This window comes from Vipera berus, assembly GCF_964194415.1.
Source record: "Vipera berus genome assembly, chromosome: 1".
NCBI classification, from domain to species: domain Eukaryota; kingdom Metazoa; phylum Chordata; class Lepidosauria; order Squamata; family Viperidae; genus Vipera; species Vipera berus.
This window is the reverse complement of record NC_138202.1, coordinates 34130507-34153869: the sequence shown is the minus strand read 5'-3', so window position 1 is coordinate 34153869 and position 23363 is coordinate 34130507. Positions and strand designations below refer to the sequence as shown.

Sequence of the window (23363 nt, the reverse complement as noted above, 5' to 3'; positions counted from 1 at the left end):
CATTGGTCAGGAGAGACGTCTACCTTTAGTGAATCTGATGGCGATTGGATGGCTGTGGCGGGGCACTAGCTTTGGATTGGGTGGCTGGGGTGGCTCGACGGTTTGGGCGAGTCGCCGTGTGGCGGCGGCTGTGGTGCGGGCTCTGAAGGGAAAATGTCGGGCCGCGAGGCCCCTGATGGCAAAAAGTTGATTCGGTCCCCTAGTGGGCTCCGAATGGTCCCCGAAAGCCGGGCTGCGCAGAGCCCTTTCGGATTGGAAGAGCCGCCGTGGGTGCCGGATAAGGAGGTAACGGTGGTAGGGCTGCTCAGGTCTGGACCCTATTCAGTATATCTCGCTTCCCTCCTTTCGGGCTTTGCCGCCCTCCGCCAAAGCCTCTCCCATCAGTCCCTATTCGTCACGAGACGGTTGGATGGTGGAAAAACCAGGCCCTTCGCGGAACTCCAGTTGTGCTCTACGCCAGCGTTTCCCAACCTTAGGAACTTGAAGATGCGTGGACTTCAACTCCCAGAATTCCCCAGCCAGCTATGCTGGCTGGGGAATTCTGGGAGTTGAAGTCCACGCATCTTCAAGTTCCTAAGGTTGGGAAACACTGCTCTACGCCTCGTCTCCCATTTTTTTTTTTACCTTCAGGTCTTCCCCCCCCACCTGGAATGAAAGTCCTGCCGCGACGCTCAAAGCTCGCCCTTCAGGCTGATTGGGTCGATTCTCTGAACGGCCTGCCTTCAAATCACCCTTCCAAGTAGTGGAACATCAGAACAGTTTGCTGAAAACGGGGCTGGCACTTTGATGTGCTGTTCTTCTGTTCGCCAGCAGAGGGTGCCTGAGTAGAAAATAGTGTCTTGATTAGAGGGGGGGAGGGCGATGACTGCGGTATTTGGGAGCTACCCAAAAGTTGGTTGTAACATAAGCGGCTGTATAAACCAGGGGTCTTCAAACTTGGCCCTTTTATGACTTGTGGACTTCAACTCCCAGAATTCCTCAGCCAGCAAAGCTGGCTGAGGAATTCTGGGAGTTGAAGTCCACAAGTCATAAAAGGGCCAAGTTTGAAGACCCCTGGTATAAACGCTTTACACGAAATAAAAGAGTGAAGTTCTCTATTTGAAACAATTATCTTAGAAAAATAAGGTTTACTTTCAACGATGGATGATGGATTAAGTATGTGTTTTGTGGAAGAAACTAGTTTGGGTGAGGGATTTGAAGGGAGAAGTATTCTGCTCGTTTATGGAATTCCCATTCGTGGGAATAATAAGGAAATTGATCACACAGCTAAGGAGACCTAGAAAACAAATCACGGCTTGGAAAGAAAAACTGAGGTGAAGGGAGAAGCTGCAGGATCTTAAGCAGAAGCGGCAGAAGAACAGCCAGTGTTTCAGACTTATTGCTGAAACAAGAAAGGTGCAAATGTACTCAGTAGAGCCGTGGTTTTACAACATACTATACGCACCAGAATTGACAGCATACATATAATAAATCGTTGCAAATGTTAGGTTGAAAAAACACACACAAGTGCTTAGCTAAATGTGTTGTGTGTATTTTATCAAATGCTGGAAAATCATGAATTACCAAAGTTTCAATAACATTGCAAACAATATCACTTCTAGGATGTTTGTTAAATGATGTCAGAAATAGATAATATTTGTATAGAAAGTAGGTTGAAGCTTGTTGGAGCTTAGGATGTTATCCAAGAACAATAAGATAAAGTACATTTCAAAGCAGCCCAACATATTTTATGTTCCATGAATTATGAAAAATATTGGCAGTATATATTGTCGTTATGTGGAGGAAGAAAATTTTGTGATTGAAACTCTTGTAAAATACAAGTCTTCATAACAATATATGTGAAGAATAACATTCTGTAGTAATCTCTGTTTCTTCAGGGCTACCTCCCCTTTCCCCATATAACATATTTTTATGCCCAATATAAATTGGTGTTTTTATCCTTTCACATAAAGTGATATTTCAAGCACTGTCTGGAAAATATGTGGTATAAAGGTGAAGAAAATCAAGTGGATGGGAATCAGTTAAAGTTCATTAGAAGAAATGGTAACATCGAGATTGATTTCAAGCAGTTTTAAATCTGGGCTTTAGATGTGATCTCAGAAAGTAGTCCTTAGATGGGTCATGCTAATTGTGCTTGAATTTGAACTACAGATGATCTTGTATTTTTTTTTGTTTTAGTAGGAAAATATGGTACAGAAAAATGATCTCTGTAGAAGCATTTTATGAGGCTTACTCATGTAAATCAATGAAGCTCTTTAGAACTGTGTCACATAATATGCCATGTATTCTTTTAGTCCTTGGCTGAAACAGTCAAATTTTAATATGTTTGTATTATTATTTTATAGTGTCCTAGATGTATGCAATGCAATACAAAGTTTGACTTCATAACCAGAAAGGTAAGAGTTTGGATGAAAATTTATTGTAGAGCATTCTCCTGAAAGCAATAAAATGTCCTCACCACAGTTGTCACTATTGAGTAGAATGTTCTGCATACCAAATGAATGTGTTATACTGGTAGCTGTAGCATTTAGGATAGCAGTAGTTTGTACTGAAAAAACTTAGTGTAGCTTATATTGAACATAATAATGATACCAATTTTTCTTTATGGTTTTTCTATCTTCTTGAAATTGCATTGTGAACACTTAAAATTTTCAGTAGATGAATTTATTTTTTCAACTTCTACAGCTGCACATCTCAGCCAATGACTTTGGGCAGCTTAATGATAAAAATATAAAAACAAAACATTTAAAACAATAGAAACATCCAAAATAAATATATACAGCAAATCATTAAACAACAGGAAATAAAAAAAACGGGGTCTTTAAATGTGTATCATTTGCTTTAAGTATAAGCCAGAATTACAAATCTCGCTATACATGAGTATTGAACGCTACATATGCAATAATAAGTACTTTCACAAATTTGGCTCTCTTTTACATTGTTATCCTGGAGGCAATTACGGTTCGTTCTCTAATTAGATTTCTTTTTAGTCAAGCCATGCAAGCAATACACATTACAGTTGAAAACTGCATACTGTGCATATGCTTTTTAATGCTACAGATTTGCTGTGTCCACATATTAATTCAGGGTGTATTTGGTTTTGATTTCTTGAATAAACCAGCTGGCCAGGTTGTACTTATGTTTAACCTTGGTTTAAAAGCCTAAGACACATAATTTTAGGGCTAAATGAACAATTTTAGGCCTAAATGAAATAAAAAGTTTGCATGATGTATGGATTTAGCTGTTTTGCTTTACAATTATATCATGAATATTGTGTGATTATGTAAATTCTGTATTTATATCAGTTATATGCTTTATAATTTCTCAAACAATGTAATTGCTTTCTTGTGTTGCAACTTCACTGAGTTTTTGATAAGCAATTATAGTAACAAAAATCATTTCAAAACTGTAGATATAAGAATGCAATATTGCATAGGGCGGCCAGAATAAAAATCTGGATGGCACAGTAGTTCTACTACTATGTAATGTTCATTCATATTATTGCAATCCTGATCTGGTAGCCCTAAAATTTCACATCACAAAGATGTTTGTTTGACAAACATAATTTGGATAGGCAAATTATCCTTCAGATAGTGAAGGAAATATTTGGGTTGATCAAATGTCATTTTCACATGGTATGTGAAGCTGTTGATAGCTTAACTATGGACTATTGAAAAAACCCAAGATATCTCATGCATAGAGTATATTAAACCTTGTATTGGTAGAATTTTTGCAATTCTTAAAGGATAAGATGTGATTTGTTTGTGGGCTTTATATGTTACATGAATACTTCCAGAATTCATCCCTCCCTCCCTCCCTCCCTCCCTCCCTCCCTCCCTCCCTCCCTCCCTTCCTTCCTTCCTTCCTTCCTTCCTTCCTTCCTTCCTTCCTTCCTTCCTTCCTTCCTTCCTTCCTTCCTTCCCTGTCTCCCTCAGTTTTGTGATATGGAGATTACGAAATTTATTAAGCACTGTTTATATTCCCTAAATATATAACTTTTAGCTTAGTTAAGTACTTGTTTGCTGATATTATTATATTTCTACACCACCCATCTCACCTAAATTACTCTGCGCATTTGATACTTGAAGCTTGCTGACTGTGCTTGTTTTTTTAGAACAGGGAAAGGAAAACGCTGCCTATTGTACTCTGCATTTTCATGGACTGATTGCTAGACTTCCATGGAAACTAAGGAAGTAGTGCAATGTGATCTGCAAAGACAGCTTTCTCTAGCACATGAGAGTTTAGACCTAATTCAGACATTTTTCTCAATTTGATTTTGCAAACATTCTGGTGTTTTTTTTAAACATGGCCTATCAGGATTTTATCCTCTTTATACTCCTTGTACTTCTGCTACAGTATTCTATCTGCCTGATAGAATTTGCAGTAGATCAGAATCAAATATTCTAAATATAGTGATCCAATTTCGGTTAATATCTCTCTCTTTCTCTCTCTTTCCTCCATTCCAGCATCATTGCAGGAGATGTGGAAAGTGCTTTTGTGATAAATGCTGCAGCAAGAAAGTGCCTCTGCCTCGTATGTACTTTGTTGATCCTGTACGCCAGTGTGCTGAATGTGCTCTCATTTCTCAGAAAGAAATGGAGTTCTACGACAGGCAACTCAAAGTACTTATGAATGGTAAGTATAGATTATAGATTCTTATTTGACTTGCTAAAAGACAATATATAAGTTTGTTTTGGGTGATACACTTAATAATAGTAATAAATAAATGACATAAAACAGGATTGTGAAATTTGAACCAAAAATTATAGTTGGCCATTAAGTGGTATATTGAAGGCAGTAGTGGATAGTAGAAGGCAAAAACTATATTGGATTTTGTTAAATTTGGGTAATACCAGTACAAGTTTAGTCATTATATATTAATTTTCTCTTTAGTGATTGCACTTCAGTAACAATACTTGCATGTCTTAGGGAAAAGTACTGAAGGTTTTGGGTCTGCATAAATTTTGGAGCTTCAGCTTGGGATTTTCTGGTATAAGTAAATGTTTGGATTCCAGAATGAAAAATGAGAAACCTCTGTCCCATTTTAATTGGAATAATCTAGATATGTCCAATTTTTTCCCTCTTAATAACAAAAGTTCTGAGAAAGGTTAATAAACATTAACTCTGTATAGTAAGATTGAGAATTGCACATGTAAGCTTGTTTTAATTTTATTGTATTTATAAAATGTATCTAATTCTTTTTCTTCCGTTCCTGCAATGTTTAGGTGCTACATTCTTCGTAACTCCAGGGACATCAGAAACAACAGAAATGATGGTTTGTCGACTTTCCAACAACCAGAGGTAAGAAGAGTGTTGTGTTTGCTAGTACTAATTGAATCAGTTGAAATCTTTTTCTGAAAAATATTATCTTTGCTACATATTTTGTCTTAATGTTTTGAAGAATTACCTAAGAAACCTGTCCGCTGTTATTTCCAAAGTGTCATCTGAGCAATATTGCTTTGACTTGCTCTTAGCAGAAAATTGATACTTTTTCAGTTTCCATTTTTGAAGCTTTTGGCTGTGGTATGTATTATTTGTTGTTTTTCTTATAATTTAATAAGTAGGCTAGTGTACCTTATTAATTTTCTGGTATTGGTTATTGTATAAGCATGATCTTACTGGAGGAATACATTTTAATATTTCAGAAAGATACTTTTCAACTCATATCAATAGATTAATCTTTAGCAAGTTGGGAAAATCAATACCTTTCATTATTTTATAAAGCTTTAAGGAGGTAGTTGTTTTGACATATGGTAATTTGTTTACAAGTATAGAAGTGATGACAGAATTTAGGAGATTTCCTTGGATAGCTTTTCCTATGTTACGAACACTTTCAAAAATTTGTTTGAGAATGAATAGTGTGTGTGTTTTGTGTGTGTGTATGTGTGTGTGTTTAAAACTAGAAACAAGGATCACCAAGACTTAAAAATTTATTAAAACTGAGCTTTTGTCAGCACTCTGACATCGTCAGAGTATAAGCTAAGATTGGGAAGCATATTCTTAATAGTCTGTGAGGCCAGAAATCAGACGTCAGCGCGCTTGACGGAGACAGGACCGATGCAATTGATTGCAGGAGGGCGGGAGCGGAATAGACCTGTTACACGCTCATTAGCCAAACTACTGGCCTCACAGAGACTATAAGAATGTGCTTCCCAATCCTGGCTTATACTCGGACGACGTCAGCAGGTGCTGACGAAAGTTCAGTTTTAATAAATTTTTAAGTCTTGGTGATACTTGTTTCTAGTTTTAAACATGTATATACCCAAGATTCATATTTTTAGGACTATTTACACACACACACACACACACACACACACACACACACACACACGTGCACACACACACACACACAAATAGGTTCTACCAATAATGAGTAAGAATTTTTAACAAATGTAATGTTTTATAATTATATAAATGATTTATTTTCTACTATGGGACTTAGTATTGTAAGAATTACTAAGTATACATGAAATGAACATCATTTTTTCTCTATTTGTGCAGGTATCTGTTTTTGGATGGAGAAAGCCATTATGAAATAGAAATTTCACATATCTCCACGGTCCAAATTCTTACTGAAGGATTTACTCCTGGAGGTAATTTGTTTATTAAGCATAAATAGTAACTAGGAACCTGCAGCTCAGATCACTGGGTTTTGCTCTTCATAGTTTAAGCCTTCCAGATTATAGTGTTGAAACCATAATTTAGAGAATTCCTCTATCAGTATCTGTATTCCAGGCCAGGCAACACAATACATTGCATCTCTCTTCCCTGCATGATTCCTTACTAGCGGTAAATATTTCCTCATTGCTTCTCTTTAGTCTTTTTCTATTGCCGTTTTTTAACTTTGCCTTTCAAATGTCTACTATTTTATCCAGCTTTCTTTAGTGTCTTTCTTGTCAAATCTTCCTAGAATTCTATTCATATTAATAGTTAGCTTCTTGGGATATTTTCTTAGATTGCTTCTTAATGGCAAGCATTCTGCAACATATTTGTCTCTGAGTTCTCTTCTTGTGGAATACATATCTTATCTGAAATATATCTTGTACGGGGTAGGCAACCTCGGCTCTTTTATGACTCATGGACTTCAACTCCCAGAATTCCTGAGTCAGCTATGCTGACTCAGGAATTCTGGGAGTTAAAGTTCATGAGTCATAAAAGAGCCGAGGTTGCCTATCCTTGGTCTAGTAGTTAAACTGCTGCACCAGGATAGGACAGTCCTGCTTCAGTCCAGCAAAAGAAGTTATTTGGGTGTCCTGGGGCTGGTCTCTTAGCACAACCAATAATTGTTGTGGAGGAGAAAAATGAAAAAAAAAAAGATTTGTGAACCTCTGTAGAAAATGTATGATACAATCAAATAAGTAAAAATGGGAACTGGCTTCCTTTCGTCAGGAATCATTTTAGCATTGTGAAGGTAGTGGTGGTGATTTAGATAGCAATAGTTCAGAAACATCCAGTCTGAGAATTTTGTGATATAATGAACTTACAATTGTTAATACATTAGTGAGCAATTACAGGGCCACGCAGTACACATATGTGATTGCTTAGACACCTCTATTTTCAGTTTAGAATATTAGTAGCTTTTGCACTTTCCGATTAATACATATGCTAATGAACAAATTTTTTTATATAATTAAGTATAATTATTGCATGTATCACATTTGTGCACAATGAAAGTGTTGAATATATTAACTGTCAGATAATACTTATTGCTATCATACTAGAGCTTGCAAATATTTATTTATTGTATTTCTTAACCACCCATCTCTCTCAGAGAGGGGCTCTAGACAGTGTACAATATAATGAATAAAATTTAAAAAATCAGAATTAATTTAAGATTTAAAAGGTTTAAAAATGTAAACAATATATAAAATTTCAGAAGATGAAAAATTCCAAGATGGGGGCTTAGCAATTGTTAATACAGGTGGGGAAAATTCTCAAGGGGCCAGCCAGCTACAGAGTTGTATGGACCTCTTTGTCCCCCATGTAAGGCGGGTTGGCCAAGTTTTGACTCCTTTGAAGAACGCCAAGAGATTGGGGGCTTTCCTCATCTCTGAAGGCAAGGTATTCCACAGTGTAGGGTAGTGGCAAAAAAGACCATCCTGTAGACCCTGCCTGTCGAAATTCTTTGACTGCAGCGTACTTTCCTTGCCTGAATGAGTGGGATGGGTTGATGTAATGGGATGAAGCCAGTTCTGTAGGTAGCTTGACCCTTTGCCATGTAGGGTTTTATAGGTGATGATCAACACCAAGAATTGGACCAGGAAGCAAACTGGTACCTAATACAGTTTGTGGAGCAAAGCTGTTATATGTGCCCTTCTTTGGGCACCCAGTATGGTTTGCACAGCCAATTCTACACTGTTGAAGCTTCCAGATACTTTTCAAAGGTAGCCCCAGGCAGAGTGGTTGCAATAGACCAATTAGGAAATGACCAAAGCATGAGTGACAGAATGGTAGGCCTCCCTGTCCGGGAAGGGGCATAACTGGCACACAATGCAGCAGGAGCCGTGAGTCCAAGAGGTTCTCCAAGTTACACACTGGGACTGTCTGGGGTAGTGCAACTTCATCCAGGACCAACAATGATAAATTCCTGGATACAGAGGGTCCCACCCACAGCCATCCCTTCTTATCAGGGTTCAATTGAAGTCTGTTATTTCTCATCCAGAACCCCACAGCCTCCAGGCACCACAAAAAGCCATCCACGGCGTCACTCACTTCACTTGGAACAAAGATATATAGCTGGATATCATCGGCATATTGGTGATACTGTCCAAAAGAACCTCAAGCCTAAAAACAAATTGAGTACCTTACTTTTATGAAGCTTATAAACATAGCTTTTTATAAAAGCATTTTATTTACAATTTTTCCCTTGTACTAATCTTTTTGATTTTGTTGCTGATTCCAATTCAGAAATCTTTACTGTTTGAAACAAAACAATATTTATTTACCTGAAGTGGAGCTTGTTTACAATAGGAATGAGACTTTGAACTTCCAATTTACTAGTATTTACACTTTTTGGTAAATAATAAAATATTTATTTTAGATAGTAGCTTCTGCCACAGATGTAAGCATGTAATTAGGACTTGTTTCTCACTTCATTAACCTAGCAAAAAAGATTGATACTGGCTGTACTTGCAGTATGTCACAAAGTTACAAGTATTCCATGAGAAACTCAGTCATTGTTTCTTTCCAACCCTTGTTTTTAGTTTGTGTGTGTGTGTGTGTGTGTGTGTGTGTGTGTATAAATTCAAAATAAACTCAAATAAAACAAGAAACATGATGGGAAGTATGCTGCAAATCAGATACTCTCAATTATTTGGAATTACTTTTAGCTGGTATTAGCAAAAGGATGACTTCCTAAAGATGTGATTGGTAATTAAATCAGTGTAAAACCTGTTGTGTTCAATTACTTAGAATCATTGAGAGTCTAGCTATATGCATAATCATTGTAGAATGTAATTTAAAAATATTTCTATTTGTACATTTTAAAAGTAATGTGGAACTGTATTATGAACAAATATTATGCCAGCCCATTATTAAAGCACATAGTTTTAAGAAAATTTTGGATTTCAATAGCTCATTTTTTATTTTTCCTTAACATTGTGTTAGTCACAAAAGTAACTACTATATATAAGAAATATTTCATTAATGCCAGTTCTGAAAAATGCAAGATTTTGCTGACTTTTAAACCATTAAAACTAGATTATATAAAAATGCAGTGGTGAGAATTCAGGAAAAAAAGAATAGTAAAATCTGAGACCAGGGTTTCACGTATGTCACTGGATTAAATTGCATTCATATCCATTTCTGGTCTGTAGCTTTCTGTATATTTTCCCAAATGACTTGATCCTATCTGTTTAATTTTTATGGCTATAAATTGAATCTTCATTTTAAACCACCTGTATTTCTTTTTATTAACATTTCTCTTCATTGCTTGCCTGCTTCCTTGATGTAGAAAACGACATTCATACTTATACCTGCCTCTTGGAAAGTGAACACATTATGGAAGGTCAGCACTGGAACTCATTACTCCTAAGCATGCTTTTTGTGTTATTTCTTCAGGATGTGAGGCCTAGTGCAGATAGTATTTTTGTGGGAATGTTTCCTTAGTGGCTGAACATTAGATCCATTCATGATCAACCATCTTGATGGCCAACTAGCATTCTCCAGGCTACATCTAGCCACTGTTCCTTTTTTCATCTCCTTGTCTGATAGCTAGGCTTGGGTTACAAAAGTTAAACATTAAAAGAAGTTATGTTAGGCTGAAATATTAAAACTAAAAAGTATCTTGGTATTCTTTTATTGAAGTAAGTCAGAGATGCTTTGCTTTTCTCCAAAAATATGTGTAAATTTACTTACTTGGGTTCAGTGAAGAGATTTATCTGTCATAAATGAAACTGTCAAGAAGAGTTTTTTTGTGAGTAGGGGTTGGGTGGTTTCTGCTTAAGAAAAAAAGATTTGATTATTTCATAATTCCAGGTGAGATGGGGAAAGTCTTGTAAAAAAGAAAAACCCTTTCATTGGATGAATATCATAAATCCAATAGAAGATGGTTTCAACTTTGCCCCCCTCCCCCAGCAGAGATGTGAAACTATTTTAGGCCAAGGATCTGACTTGATGTTGGAAAAAATGGGAAAGATCAGGATTAGGAAGACAGAAGAAGTTATATTTGATATACATTTAAAGTAAGTTTAAAATGATAACACTGTAGAAAAGATTTAATACACCGCTTAGCACAGGCACAGCAGCTGCGTACCCTATCTTTCTACAGAATTGCACCTAACAAATCTGAGCAAATACTTTAGGCTATGACCTCACTGTGGAAGTGGCAGCACTTATTATTGTTTCTGGTTGCTTCACTGCCTTTCCTGACTGATATGTCACATTGAGAAACCTGTAATACCTCTCTGTTTGCAACACTACAGTCATCGATGGTCACTTCCCTTGCGTGCATCACTCTGAAAATGGGATTGGGTAGGTGATAGCTTTGAGTAGATGAATTAAAATGACAGTTTTCAGGAAGTGGCCACAATTAGTTACCCAAGGCAAAGGATTCATTCTGCCTTACCAATAGACCAGTTCTGATTACATCAGTTTGAACACTGTGTATAAAGTTACGTAGGATTTGTATATTCAGCTTTTTAAATATCTACAATAAACTTAGAATGTAATATGGCTTCATACTGTTAATTGGACTGTGCAACTGTTCAGATTCATTTCCAAAGGGTGATTCAGATTTCTTGGAGAAAATATAGTATCTGTTTGCAATTTTTAAAACAGCCATGTCTTTCCCTTGACTGCTTTCTGCAATTGCCAAGTGATCCTGGGAAAACATGTATCTGCTTTGAAGAGCTTCAGGAAAAATACTAAGTTTATGTCTTGCACCCGCTGAAATACTATTTTGGAACATGCTTCAAAAATCAAATAGCCTTGTTGCTAGATCAGTGTTAAGAAATAGCCATTTTTAAAAAATATTTTTGTCTCAGGATTATTTTAGCATGTTGACTTTTTTGATCAAACAAAACTGAAAAGAATATCGTATTAGTTTTACCTGTTGTTGAATCACCTCTATGCTGTTTAAACTATTAAATCACAGTTTAGGTATCTTAGAAAGCTCACTATGGTTCATATTCACAATTTAATTATTATATTACTTTTCACTCAAATACATTTATCATTGCATAAAATAGAATAATTTAATGGACTTGTTTTAGTATTCTCACATTAACACAATTCAAGAGCTGTGCGTTAGTTATGTATTTCTTACAATATATTCAGAGAAATTACAACCCCAAAATTATTTTTGATACTATTTCCATTAGTTAAGTCAGCTTCATAAAATGCTAATCTTCTAAAAATGAGAAATGTGTCTACATAAAAATATGGCAGAAGAGAATTCCAGTCTTACATCTCTACTCATGAAAGAGTAACAACATCAGTTCTTTCCCACTTCTCTTTTGTTTTCACGGTTAGTCTTTCACTTAGAACTGTAATGGAACCTGCCTATTATGGTTCGAATTTGTGACAGTTGTAAAACAGTCAGCAGTGTTTTGCTGAAATTTGGAAATAAATACCAATTTTCAGCAAAAGTAAACCATCATAAAAGACTGCTGCCTGATTGTGGGATAGCCATAAATGTATCTCGGTTGCTGAGCACCTGAAGTACTGTCATGTGACCAAAAGGGGGAGACCATCATAACTTGGAATCTGAGTCATAAGTAGCTCCCCATTGTAACTTGGAACAGTCGCTCAGGTTGCAAGTCAACGTTTACCTATATTCTTTCCAAAACAATAGAATCTTGGGAAGAAATTATGTAGATGGATTTGAGAGCAGGATAACAGAATGGGACTAAATTTGATATAGGAGGACTGCAAAAGAAAAGATTTAATTGAACAGTGTCAGGCAGGGGCTGCAGAGAAAAGAATCTAGAAAAAAAACACCTCCCAATGCTTTCCTGAAAGGCAGTTGGGCAGAAGGTTGACATGACATTTTTAATCATGTGATCTAAAACACAACTATTTTAAAGTGTTAGAATTCAGAGCCATCCTCTGTATGTGCTTCTGCATTTGTGCAACAGTACAAATACAAGAAATTAGAACTCTGTATGTTTGATTTTTTTTTCTTTCTACTAAAAAGGAATAAACGGACTTTGCCTTTGTAATATTTCTCGGACACTTCTAATGTTATAAATGAATGTAGATTTTTTTTAAAAAAAAAATCTTAATTGCAGATTTTAGTGGTTTTAGTTGGGGTTTTCATGTCAATTCTCAACCAACAATCTCACAGGAAAAATTTATTCAAAATTGTGCCTTCAAAATACATGTCAACTTGTAATGCAGGAGATGGGTACAAGTATTTTATTGTTATTGTTGTTGAAGCAGTATTGAATTTGGGATGTAATCATAAATGTGGACTGACTTAAACATTATGACCAAGTCATATTTGTTTGAGCATACATCATCCAAATAAATGTGTTGTGTAATGCACATTCTCCACATGTACTCTTGAATATGATGCCTTTAAAAACACTAGTTCAGTCAGACATTTGTCTTGTAACCTCAAAGCTACCCAGTCTGAATACTTGCTCAGCCATAGTTGTTTTGCCTGTGCCTTTCTTCATATCATTATTTCTTGATGTGACTTTGTAACCTAGAGTTTAATCCATTACTCCAAATTCTTCTTTCCTTTATTTGTCAGTGACTGGGGCTAGAGATGAAAGGTTAGCCAGCCACCATTGTAGGGATAAAGCTGTATTTGTTTTGGAGTGTAAATCTGGATTACATTTAACACCACTTGAGTAAACTTCCACTTGCACAATGGGATTTCTTCTTGTTCTCCCTTTTCTAAGTCTGGTTCAGAGATTTACTCAAAAGTTTGGATTGCATTTTGGGATGTGTAATTTTTCTGGTGATAGAATCCATTCTGTCAAAAAAAAAAGCTATGGTTTGGTACAGTCCTTTGTATTTTTAACAAAGTATTTTTCCCCTTCCCCCCCCCCTTAGGAGGCAATACTCGTGCTACAGGTATGCTACTTCAGTACAAAGTACCAGGATCAGATGAATTCAAACAGATTAAATTTACTGCTGGTGAAGATTTCAATTCCAATAAAAAGCTATCAGCTACCTGGCTAGCAGCAATGCATAAGGTAACTAAAGCAATTGTTAATTAAATTATGTCTTAAAACGCCTAATCCACTGTTCAGTTATCAGCATCCAAGATGCCAATAGGAAATTGGCAAGAAACACGGTGTTAGCAATAGTCTTTTCTACCGGGAGAATCCACTGAAGTTCAGAGTCAAGATGGCAGGTATGCCATTGTAATCAAAACCACATCTTTTAAAAGAGAGTGATGTTTAGCTACCACAGACTATTAGTTAAATACTAAGTTGAGGTAGTCTTTGAGTTATGACAGCAACAGAGACCAGAATTTCCATTGTTAGTAATGTGGTCATGCAACATGACTGCATCATTTAGGCTGGCAGTGTTTGCCATCCTGCTTGCCATTGTTAACCTAATCCCATGGTAATTAGGCACTTCTAGCTGCTGTAAAATGTCACAATATCCTCCCACAGTCATGTGACCACATTTTTGGCAATTGGCAACTGGTTTGCCTTTATGGCTAGTTGCAGTGCCCTACGGTCATCTGACCATGATTCGCAATCTTTTTTTATCTGTTAAAACTGCTGCTGTTTAGCTTAATGATTTGCAAAAAATGTAAAAAGATGGGTCTAGTCTCGACCTACAACTGCAGTGACTAAGATTGAAATTTTGGTTCCAATTATGGTAGTAAGTTGAGGACTATCTATATTATGGCCATAAACCAATATAAGTGTTTGTGTACAGATTTTCATATAAAGAGAATCATAGTTACCTTATGAAATTCTACAAAATTTTCCATGTGCCATTTGATGAATCAGAATCTTAACATTTAGCACATCTTGCTTTGTGTTTTTCTTCTATTATAATAATTTGAATGCATTCAGAAATAATTCAGCCCCAGTGCTGAATTACATGTGCAATTCCAATAGCTTCAAACAATGACAATTCATATGCTATCCTTTCTTTTTTGTCATCTTACAGGCAGCAAAACTTCTTTATGAATCTCGGGATCAATAGGGAGTATTTTGGAATTGAGGAGAAAAGATTGGCTCTAAAAATAAGCTTACTACTTGCTATTTACACATGGTATAGGGATTTTCCCTTTCTCCTTTCCTACGTTAAATGTGGTTCATCATGTGAGCACTGGCCAATTATAATGTGAGTATTTGGACCTATAAGTATTCACTTATTTAGTGTGCAATATGTATACAGTTTATTAATGCTTTAAATAGAGCTCTGCAAGTCTGCATCTACAACTTTATTTTGTTAAATCTTATCTGCACTTAATATGTAAAATGAAGTGTGACCTGCACTATTGCTAAATATATAGCACAACTTTTATAATGCAAATTATGTAACTCACTTAAAACCAATCCTCAATGTTCCAGAAAAAAGTTCTTCAGAAATGTAGACCTCAGGTTTTTTCCCCCAGATACCCAAATGATCTATCAAATCCACCTTAGGTATTATTTCATATAGAATCACCCTGTCTTCTGCTGAGGGGTTTGTATCATGAGATTAAAGGGGTTTTTTTGTTGTAAAGTTAAGATTTACCAAATACTACAAATAGTGCTGTATAAATTGGCCTTTTTGAATGAAACTGTCAGCAAAATTGTTTTTGAGATTTTATAGACATGTTTTGTGATAATTTGAGATTTGGCTAATAAAATCTTATTAAATACTACGTAAGCTTGTCTGATGTAGCACTACTGAGAATTCATTTTAAGTAATACATATATTGGTGTTGTCAATTTGAACTTGATATGAAATCAAGTACAAATTAAGCAGGAAAAATGTAAAAGTTAAATACAAATACAGAAAGTTTCTAAAGAATTCTGGTTGAAGACTTGATTTAGCACATTATTCTTAAGGACATGCAGAGAATATATAACAGCATAACGCATGTAAGATGTGTTATGTGTATGAAAATTTCATAAATGACTTTCAGAAAAATCATACATGTTAAAAACAAACACCCAAAATGTCAACAATATCTTAGTAGTAGTTTATTGTGCACACTGGATTAGCAGTGTATTGCAGGCTTTTAACTTGTAATTTCATTTAGCAAATATTCTTTTACAATACCCTTTCACTTCTCGTCACACAATATATACAATTGATGCTAAACAATAATAAAAGCAAGTCACAGCACTGCATGAATGGTTATAAATTATGCACAATGTATAATGAATAAAGCCATTTGGTCTAGAATTTACTGGCAAAAAACAAGCATGGTTACAACATAATGGGAAGTTCAAAATAGACTTTTGTATATAAAACCATGTACAATTAGTATTCCAGTGAAGTGCTTCTTTGCTTGAAAGTAGATATTGGGTTTATTGCATATCTCACCCTGGTAAGCAGGGTCACTAGAATCACAGATACTATTTCAGTCCAAAAAGTAAATCATCTCTCCTTTCTCAGCCTCAGTCTATTGAACCAACTTGTCTTTTTATTCAACCTTTGAATCACCTTCCTACTTTCACAAATAAAATTTAAACGTCCTTAAAATAAATCTTCTAGCTTTTATAGCCTACCTCCTACCATTTCCAACTATTGCACTTTTCTTTCATAAGACATACAAGTTCCTTAAATCAGGATTGTCAAGGAAATAGAAGTCAGGATGTGTTTGAGAAATGGTAACAGAATATTGGGAAGATAAATTTGTACTGTAAGCAGAATATCAAGCAGAAACATCAAGTGAAGGAACAAGTGCAGTTTTTAGAAGTGTGCAAAATCTATTCAGCATAACTGCATCTCTGTCCTGTCAGAAACACCTTTTATATCAGAAGATTGTTCATTACTCTCAACTTGTCAACTCTTACAAGATCTTTAAGGATTTACACATTAAAATCAACATTCAATTGAATATTTTAACTGTAATGTTCTTGACATAACAGGGCAGCTACAGTGAACTATGACAGAGTAGACAGCATTATCTGCATTTTACAAAGGTTTTAACATCTAGCACTTTTAATTCAATTGGCAAAAAATACTGTAGACTGTTTGAGTACCTCTCTCAATGATTGGCATATTAATATGGAGCAGACCTCACTTACAAACTGCAGATTGAAAATCTCAAATGCTGTCTATCATATTAAACAAGAGCACCATTTAAAACAAGGATAGCTTTAATTTGTGGTGAAATGTAGTTGCAAATGTCTCCAGTGTATACTTTCCATCTTTTAGCTCCCAGAAAAAAATATTGACATATCAAGTGATTCAGGCAAGTGTTCGCTGTCTTGGTTTTATCCTTGGGCATAACTGCAATAACATGAAATTGAAAGTAAACTTTAAAGTGCAAAAGAGTGATAAACATGTAAGGACAAAGCTGTAATATTTCTAGAAATTTTGAAGCATTATAAAAAAATAGGTATGAGGAAATGAAAAATACTTCTTGGCTATTTCCACAAATAAAATCACTTGTTGCTATATAAAATATATACTGTATATCTTGGTTTGCTTAAAGTAATGCAAAGAGATATAGCTAGTACATCATAAATTTATTAATTGACTTTTACTTTAGAATGTTTCAAATGCCACTATAAGTTACTAATATCTAAGGAATTCTGTTCTTGTCAGGTTTCCTGATATCAGAAGAAACACTGAAGAGTGCAGTGAAATAAAGTTATGGGTTCTGGCTTTTGTACAGAAAGCACCAAATTTCATTAAAAATAAAGGAGGGGGAGCCAAGGTATAGAATACCCATTTTCCCATGTGAAACTTATATTCATTGTCATTTTCAGGATTTAAAGCGCAATCAATATTAGCAGTTTTTACTTTAGTCATTTCTCCAAACTCCTGAAAATAATCAGTTATCTACTTACAACTTAGATATTCAAGTGATCACCAGGAAATCCACATAAACTTTGTACCCATGCAGAGCTCTGATCAAAACCTTTGAAAGGTTTAATAAACTTTGGCATGAGTCTTTCTCCCACAAACATCTGCATACATACGCATAATTCTTGCTAATTGCTTTTTTCTAGGATCACCACAGAAATTTCTGGAGCAAACCATGGGCCTTATCTTTCTTTTCTTTTTGCTCTGCCACAGTATGACAGCTGGCATCTTTTTCAAACGCTTTGTCAGGGAGAAAAGAATCCCCGCCTTTTGAGTGGCCAAACAACTTATAAACAAAAAAGCCATCTGCAGCTAAATCTACAAAGTAGCCTGAGAACCATCAATCACCAATTTTGACAGAGTTATATCTAGAACTAACAGAAAGAAGGAATGAGTTTTGAGGAAAATGGTTTAGTAACTAGTCTTAGAATCTATGGTCGTCAACACATACATCCATAGTGTAACTGTTGGATGAGAGGACCTATTGTATCAGATGTGATCAAAAAAGATTGGAAATGTTTACAGAAGTCTACTACAAGCAGTTCTTGACTTACAGCTGTTTTCTTAGTGACTTTTCCAGAGTACTTACAATCTGAATCTGATGGCAGGTGTGTGTGTCCCATGGCTGCATTTTGGGCACTTGGCAAGTGGCCATTTGCAGTGCCTCATGGTCATGTGACTGCGTTTTATTATGGGTTTTGCAAAAAACCAGCATTTATTTCTGGGTTTTGGCAAAACTGGCCCCTACCATACAATTGGTTCACTTAACACCTTGCAAAAAAAAAGTCCTGATGCTCTTAGCATCTTCTTTAGTAACAAATGTAAAGAAAGAATAAAATAAAATTATGCATGAGATTACTGCATGGATATATTATTATTCTGATTATTTAAAAGAAAAAACTCCTGTGATTGGGAAGAACTATATAGTTCACAGAAACCATGATTGAAGAACTGAAAGTTTCCTTCCACTGACCAGGATTCTCTAGCCCTTCATATGGATTACTCTTACACTATGGTAATTGCACATGTAATTATTTTCTAATGGTAGGCTTTATGATAACTATTTCAAGCTATTAGAAGGTGAAGCAAAATACATTACAAAGCTGTAGATTAATCATTGGTGTTAATGGTTTCCAATGTGTTTATTCCTTGTTCATGGCTTTGGTATGAACAATCGTATATTCAGCCTAGGCACTATGCCACAACTTAGGATAAAATATGTATCATACTTACCCCCAAGAGATTTTTAGGCACATAGCCTTCCTTGTCATTGAGCCGAGCCCACCACCAGTCTGTCTCATTGTCATCTTTGCGTCGCAAAATTGTAAGTGCATCTCCTTCATGAAATGACAACTCATCGTTGTTCTGAGCTTCATAATCCCACAGTGCATAAACTATGCCTTTGTTCATGACTCCTAACTTCTCCTGTACACCTGTTAACAAATGTTTTAACAAAAAACAATTTGAAATTAGAAACTATAATTTCAATTATGAAATTAAAATTTAATCATAAATTTAGGGAGAAGGGCGGTATACAAATCAAATAAATAAATAAATAAATAAATATAAAATCCCTTGCTTCTGGCCAGTAGGAACAAAAATGTAAAGTTTGCATAATTATAACCTATCCCTACTTCACTGCTTCATCAGCAAAAATAACAGCAGCATTATTTATTCATTTATTTGACTTTATTAAATCTTCAACTCTAATGGACTCTGGGTGATGTATAAACTCCAACTGACTCTTGGCAGTAAAAAATAAACAATAAAAATCATTTTTAAACATTGGTATCTTGTTTCCTTTGGCCCTCAAGAAGAGGTTTAATGTAGGGGACCTGGAATACAACCGCTCTGCTGAAATACCCTAATTGTGCAGAAATGGAGACAAACATTCTTTCAGTTATTTATACCCTATTCCATATTTGAAGCAGCTGTGATTTCCAGGTGATCTTCAAGCACAGCCCCATGATTACATTGCAATAATCCACCTGCTACTTGAACAGTAGTTATAATTTCAGAAGGACCCTAAGTTGCACACCAGTCTTGAATGGAGAAATGCAGTTCCAGCCAACATCTATAATGGTCACTATGTCTAATCAGGATTGAATGAAGTCTATTCTCCGCCTTCCGGACCTGATCAGCTTCCAGAAACTGAGTACACTGATAGCCTCAACCATGCATCTCAGAGTTGAGATGCAGAGCTAGGTAATACTGAACCCCCAAATGGCAGAAGCTCTTATCCAGTGGCTTTATGTAGATGCTAAACGGGAAGGGAGGGGAAAGGATCCCCACATACGAAGGGCTAAAAATATGGTCTCCATCAATACTCACTGGAACCCCTGCAGTTGGTCCAGAAGGATACTGTGATTGATAGTATCAAAAATTGCTAAGAAATCAAGAGTACTTGAGTAATAGGCAAAAAAAGAAAAGGCGAGCGGATGAACACATGAAACTCCATTTGTGCAAACAGTGGATGCACACACGTTCAAAGCTCCATTTGTGCAGAACCATCCTGTCTTCCTTCCCACCATCTCCACTGGTCCACAGAGGTAGAAAGGTTGGGGACTGCTGCTCTAAAGAACCCACCTCTTCCCTTAATACTTGGCATGATTAGTGCCAAGGCTTTGTCACAGAACGCTCAGAATGGAGTTCTGGCACCTTTTTTGGATGGAACCTTGTAGGGTAGACAAGGCAGGTTGTATGACGTGTGAGTTCCGGCACCTTTTTGTTTTACAATAAAAGCACTGATTAGTGCATATTTGTATTATATAGTGCAAATACTTTGGTGCCCAGAGAAGAAATTTCTATTGATTGGAGAAGTGAATTCCAATGATCTTTCTTCGATGCAGTTGTTTCTAACCCGGATAAGTCTTAAAAATACAACCCAGTGATGAGAGCAAAGTAAATGTCTCCTAAAATCAGATCTCATCAGATCTCATTTCCAGTAAAAAGACTATATTTCCTATTTCTTTACAGCCAAACTCCCTCAAGGATAGAAATGAATATGGGAAAAGAATATATCCATCTGCTTTATAATTTCTCCATTCTCATTTAAGCCCTCCCACATACTGACATAACACTTGCATAAGTAAGTCCTGTCTATCCACTGGCCATACTATGTAAAGGTGATATTTTAAAGTGGCAGGTACCTGAAATCTTAAACACCAGTCAAAGTACTGAGCAAAGGAGGAGGAACTATTATTCCTACCAACTGTTATAGTGACCAATCTAAACAAAAGCTTTCTTCATCTGACAATATTGTGGGGGTTGTACTGCAATCTTAACATCTGAAGGGCAGATTGGGACAGATGGCAAGTGAACTTAGGTTTCTCATCTCTCCATTTACACAATCAAATTCAGATAAGAAAGAGTACTGTTCATGAAAATTTATGTCTGTGCGCAAATATTCAAAATAAATATTTTTTGTACTAATATAAATACTAATATAGATCTTGAAATGAGCTGAGAAGATACATTATTTAAGTTATGAATCTTCAAATTCTACAGGGAAACATTGAAACCTACCATATAGGAACTGGGAACACTGAATATATCCTTCTTCCATCTCCTCACATTTATCTGCTGCAGTTTCTATATCACTTATAGTTGAAGCAAAAATTGCTGCTCCAGATTCAACAAGCAACTTACAGAGGTGAACACTGTTGCAACTGGCAGCACAATGCAAAGGAGTCCTGAAACAAAGTAGACACTGGAAAATCAATATAAATAAAGGAAATAAAGGATATAAATATATATGCTAAGATGAAACCAACTAGCATCTGGCTGCTAGTTTTTCTTCTCCAATTGTTAGAAGGGTTATTAATATACCATATTAATACCATACCATCCATCACTGTCTGCTGCATTAACGTTGACCCCAAAATCCAACAAAAATTTAACTATGTGGTGATGGCCAGCACAAACTGCATTGTGCAGGGGGGTGATTCCTTCATCATTAGGTTTGCTGGGATCATCCACCTAGGAAAAAACAGGCATGACTACATGAAACATACATTTGTTTATTTATTAAACAAAGCTGATGAATTTGATCCTATTTCCAAGCTTACCTCATATATGATCCTTTGCACTAGATCAAATTCTCCCTCTAGTGAGGCATCCAACAGCAGGGCCAAGGGATTGAACTTCACCCGCAAGGTATGACCAGTTCTCTCCGAGTCTGGTTTCTTCAGGTTGGTCCTTTTCGTCTGAACAACATTGTGAGAGTTATCTTTAAATTACTTTATTGTGATAATATTCAATTTATCGAAATCCAAATTTTATTTTATGTATTTATTAAATTTATATATCATTAAATATATTAAATTTATATATCTCGCTATCCAGAGCTATCTCATTCTTCATTATTGAATTTATATACCGCTCAACTCACTATCTCATTATCCATGAGCTAATTAAGATTTAATTTTCATTTCTAATCTGCCAGAACCTAGAAATGAACAAGAACAAATACAAGATGTATTCCAACTTGATCTTTACCTTCTTTTAAGTATGTATAAAATCATTACCCCATAGTCTCTCAACATAATTGAAAATCTACTTGGGCTATTCTAGGATCTTAATAATCTTCAACCACTACAGAGAGACTCAGCTTTTTATTATATTTCTCTCTCTCTCCTGCTTAAAAATGTGTTGAGTTATTGGTATGACCCACTTTTGCTGGTTATGATTGGATTGTGGAACTTAAACCCACAACAGAAAGTTTTGAAGTATGGCCTCTAATTTATGACTCACAAAAGACAGATACGGCTCATCAGCAAACTTCTAGACTTCCTGTCAACCTATTTAAGGATGCCGAAATAGGAATATTGTTAAGCTGTAGCAAGCCAACATTATTTGACTGATGAAATATCCTTTCAGCCTTCCAAGCCACATGTTAAGTCACCACTGGAGAAGTTTGCTATAGAAAGGACATATGGCTTAAAATGATACAAGCATTAACAAATTAAAAACACATTTATTAAAAATATGTTTTTTAAATATGTTATTCCTGTTTTTCTGTAACTTACCACAGGAAGCAGAGGTGTAGGAGGAAGAACAGGTAGCACCTGCACTTCTTCATCATCTGGGGAACTGCCCATGGGTATTGGACTAGGAGGCCGCTCAACAGGAGGAGCCACAGCAGGGTTGTTGTTATCATCCTCAGTTGTCTCAGGAATTTGATTTATAGTTTCTACACTGATCAACTCCTCAGTTGCAGGAGAAGGTAGTTCATTATCGTTAGCATCTGATGAAGGTTCATCAGCAAGAGGAACAGTAGAAGGTACTGCAACTGGATCCTCAACATTGCCATTAGTGTTCATATTTCCATTATCAACATCTGCCAAGGTACCGATGAAATCTTGCGAGTTACTTGGCTCATAAAAAGGGGCACTTTCTATTCCTCCTGCCAAGGTATTAAAGCGCTGGTATAAGAGTTTTTGAATATTTGGTCCACTGGGGCCCTCTGGCTCTGTGATAGAACTTCGCTTCTTCAAAGGCCTAGGAGCATTGGCAAGTTTCCTGCGAAGAGCTTCAAGGTCAGCATCACTTTGGTAACGAAGGGGTGAATGAACAATAGGAGTGAGCTTTGTTGGACTGAGAGGACGAGGAATGTTTTCTACATTACTGTTATCACCAGAGGATGGAGTGATTTCCTGCTCTTGATCTTTTTCACTCATATCATTTGGTGCTTGAGACTGTGATGTACTGGCAGGCAAAGAGCCTTGAAGGAAGGGAAGCGGTGAAGGAGATGTTGAGCCAGACTGTACAACAGGTTTCCCATAGACTGAGAAGAAAAGGTAAGAGAGGGACAGTTAAAAGTAAAATAGAATTATATATAATTTTAAATGAAAAAAATCAAAATTACTTATGCCAGTGGTTGACTTTGTAAAATTTCCTAATAGACATATATAACTCTCCAATCC

The 23363-nt window shown here is 36.0% G+C and overlaps 2 protein-coding genes across 6 annotated transcripts in view; one reads left to right on the top strand and one right to left on the bottom strand.

The window, feature by feature from the left end:
* Positions 1 to 90: 90 nt before the first annotated feature.
* ZFYVE21 (zinc finger FYVE-type containing 21) lies at positions 91 to 18614 on the top strand. 4 transcript variants are annotated; one of them, XR_014027862.1, is made up of 9 exons: positions 91 to 285; positions 2346 to 2396; positions 4467 to 4635; positions 5226 to 5301; positions 6502 to 6593; positions 9953 to 10006; positions 13501 to 13643; positions 14578 to 14754; positions 17586 to 18614. XR_014027862.1 is itself a non-coding variant. In XM_081338693.1 (8 exons), the coding sequence occupies exons 1-8, from the start codon at positions 154 to 156 to the stop codon at positions 14611 to 14613; spliced, it is 753 nt and encodes a 250-aa protein (XP_081194819.1). In that variant the 5' UTR covers positions 91 to 153; the 3' UTR covers positions 14614 to 15367. The 4 variants fall into 4 exon arrangements, 2 of the variants coding, with proteins under 2 accessions (XP_081194819.1, XP_081194820.1); XR_014027863.1 differs by lacking the exon at positions 17586 to 18614 and adding an exon at positions 17179 to 17481; XM_081338693.1 differs by lacking the exon at positions 17586 to 18614 and having other exon boundaries at positions 14578 to 15367.
* The window catches only part of PPP1R13B (protein phosphatase 1 regulatory subunit 13B), a 70354-nt gene continuing 62578 nt past the window's right edge, over positions 15588 to 23363 (bottom strand). For both annotated transcript variants that reach the window (XM_081338675.1, XM_081338676.1), the window contains 6 exons: positions 22467 to 23224; positions 21507 to 21644; positions 21284 to 21417; positions 20965 to 21131; positions 18673 to 18872; positions 15588 to 16860 (listed from right to left, as the gene is read on the bottom strand). In XM_081338675.1, the coding sequence (XP_081194801.1) occupies positions 16819 to 16860; positions 18673 to 18872; positions 20965 to 21131; positions 21284 to 21417; positions 21507 to 21644; positions 22467 to 23224 (1439 nt within the window). In that variant the 3' untranslated portion in view covers positions 15588 to 16818. The remainder of the gene's footprint in view (positions 16861 to 18672; positions 18873 to 20964; positions 21132 to 21283; positions 21418 to 21506; positions 21645 to 22466; positions 23225 to 23363) is intronic.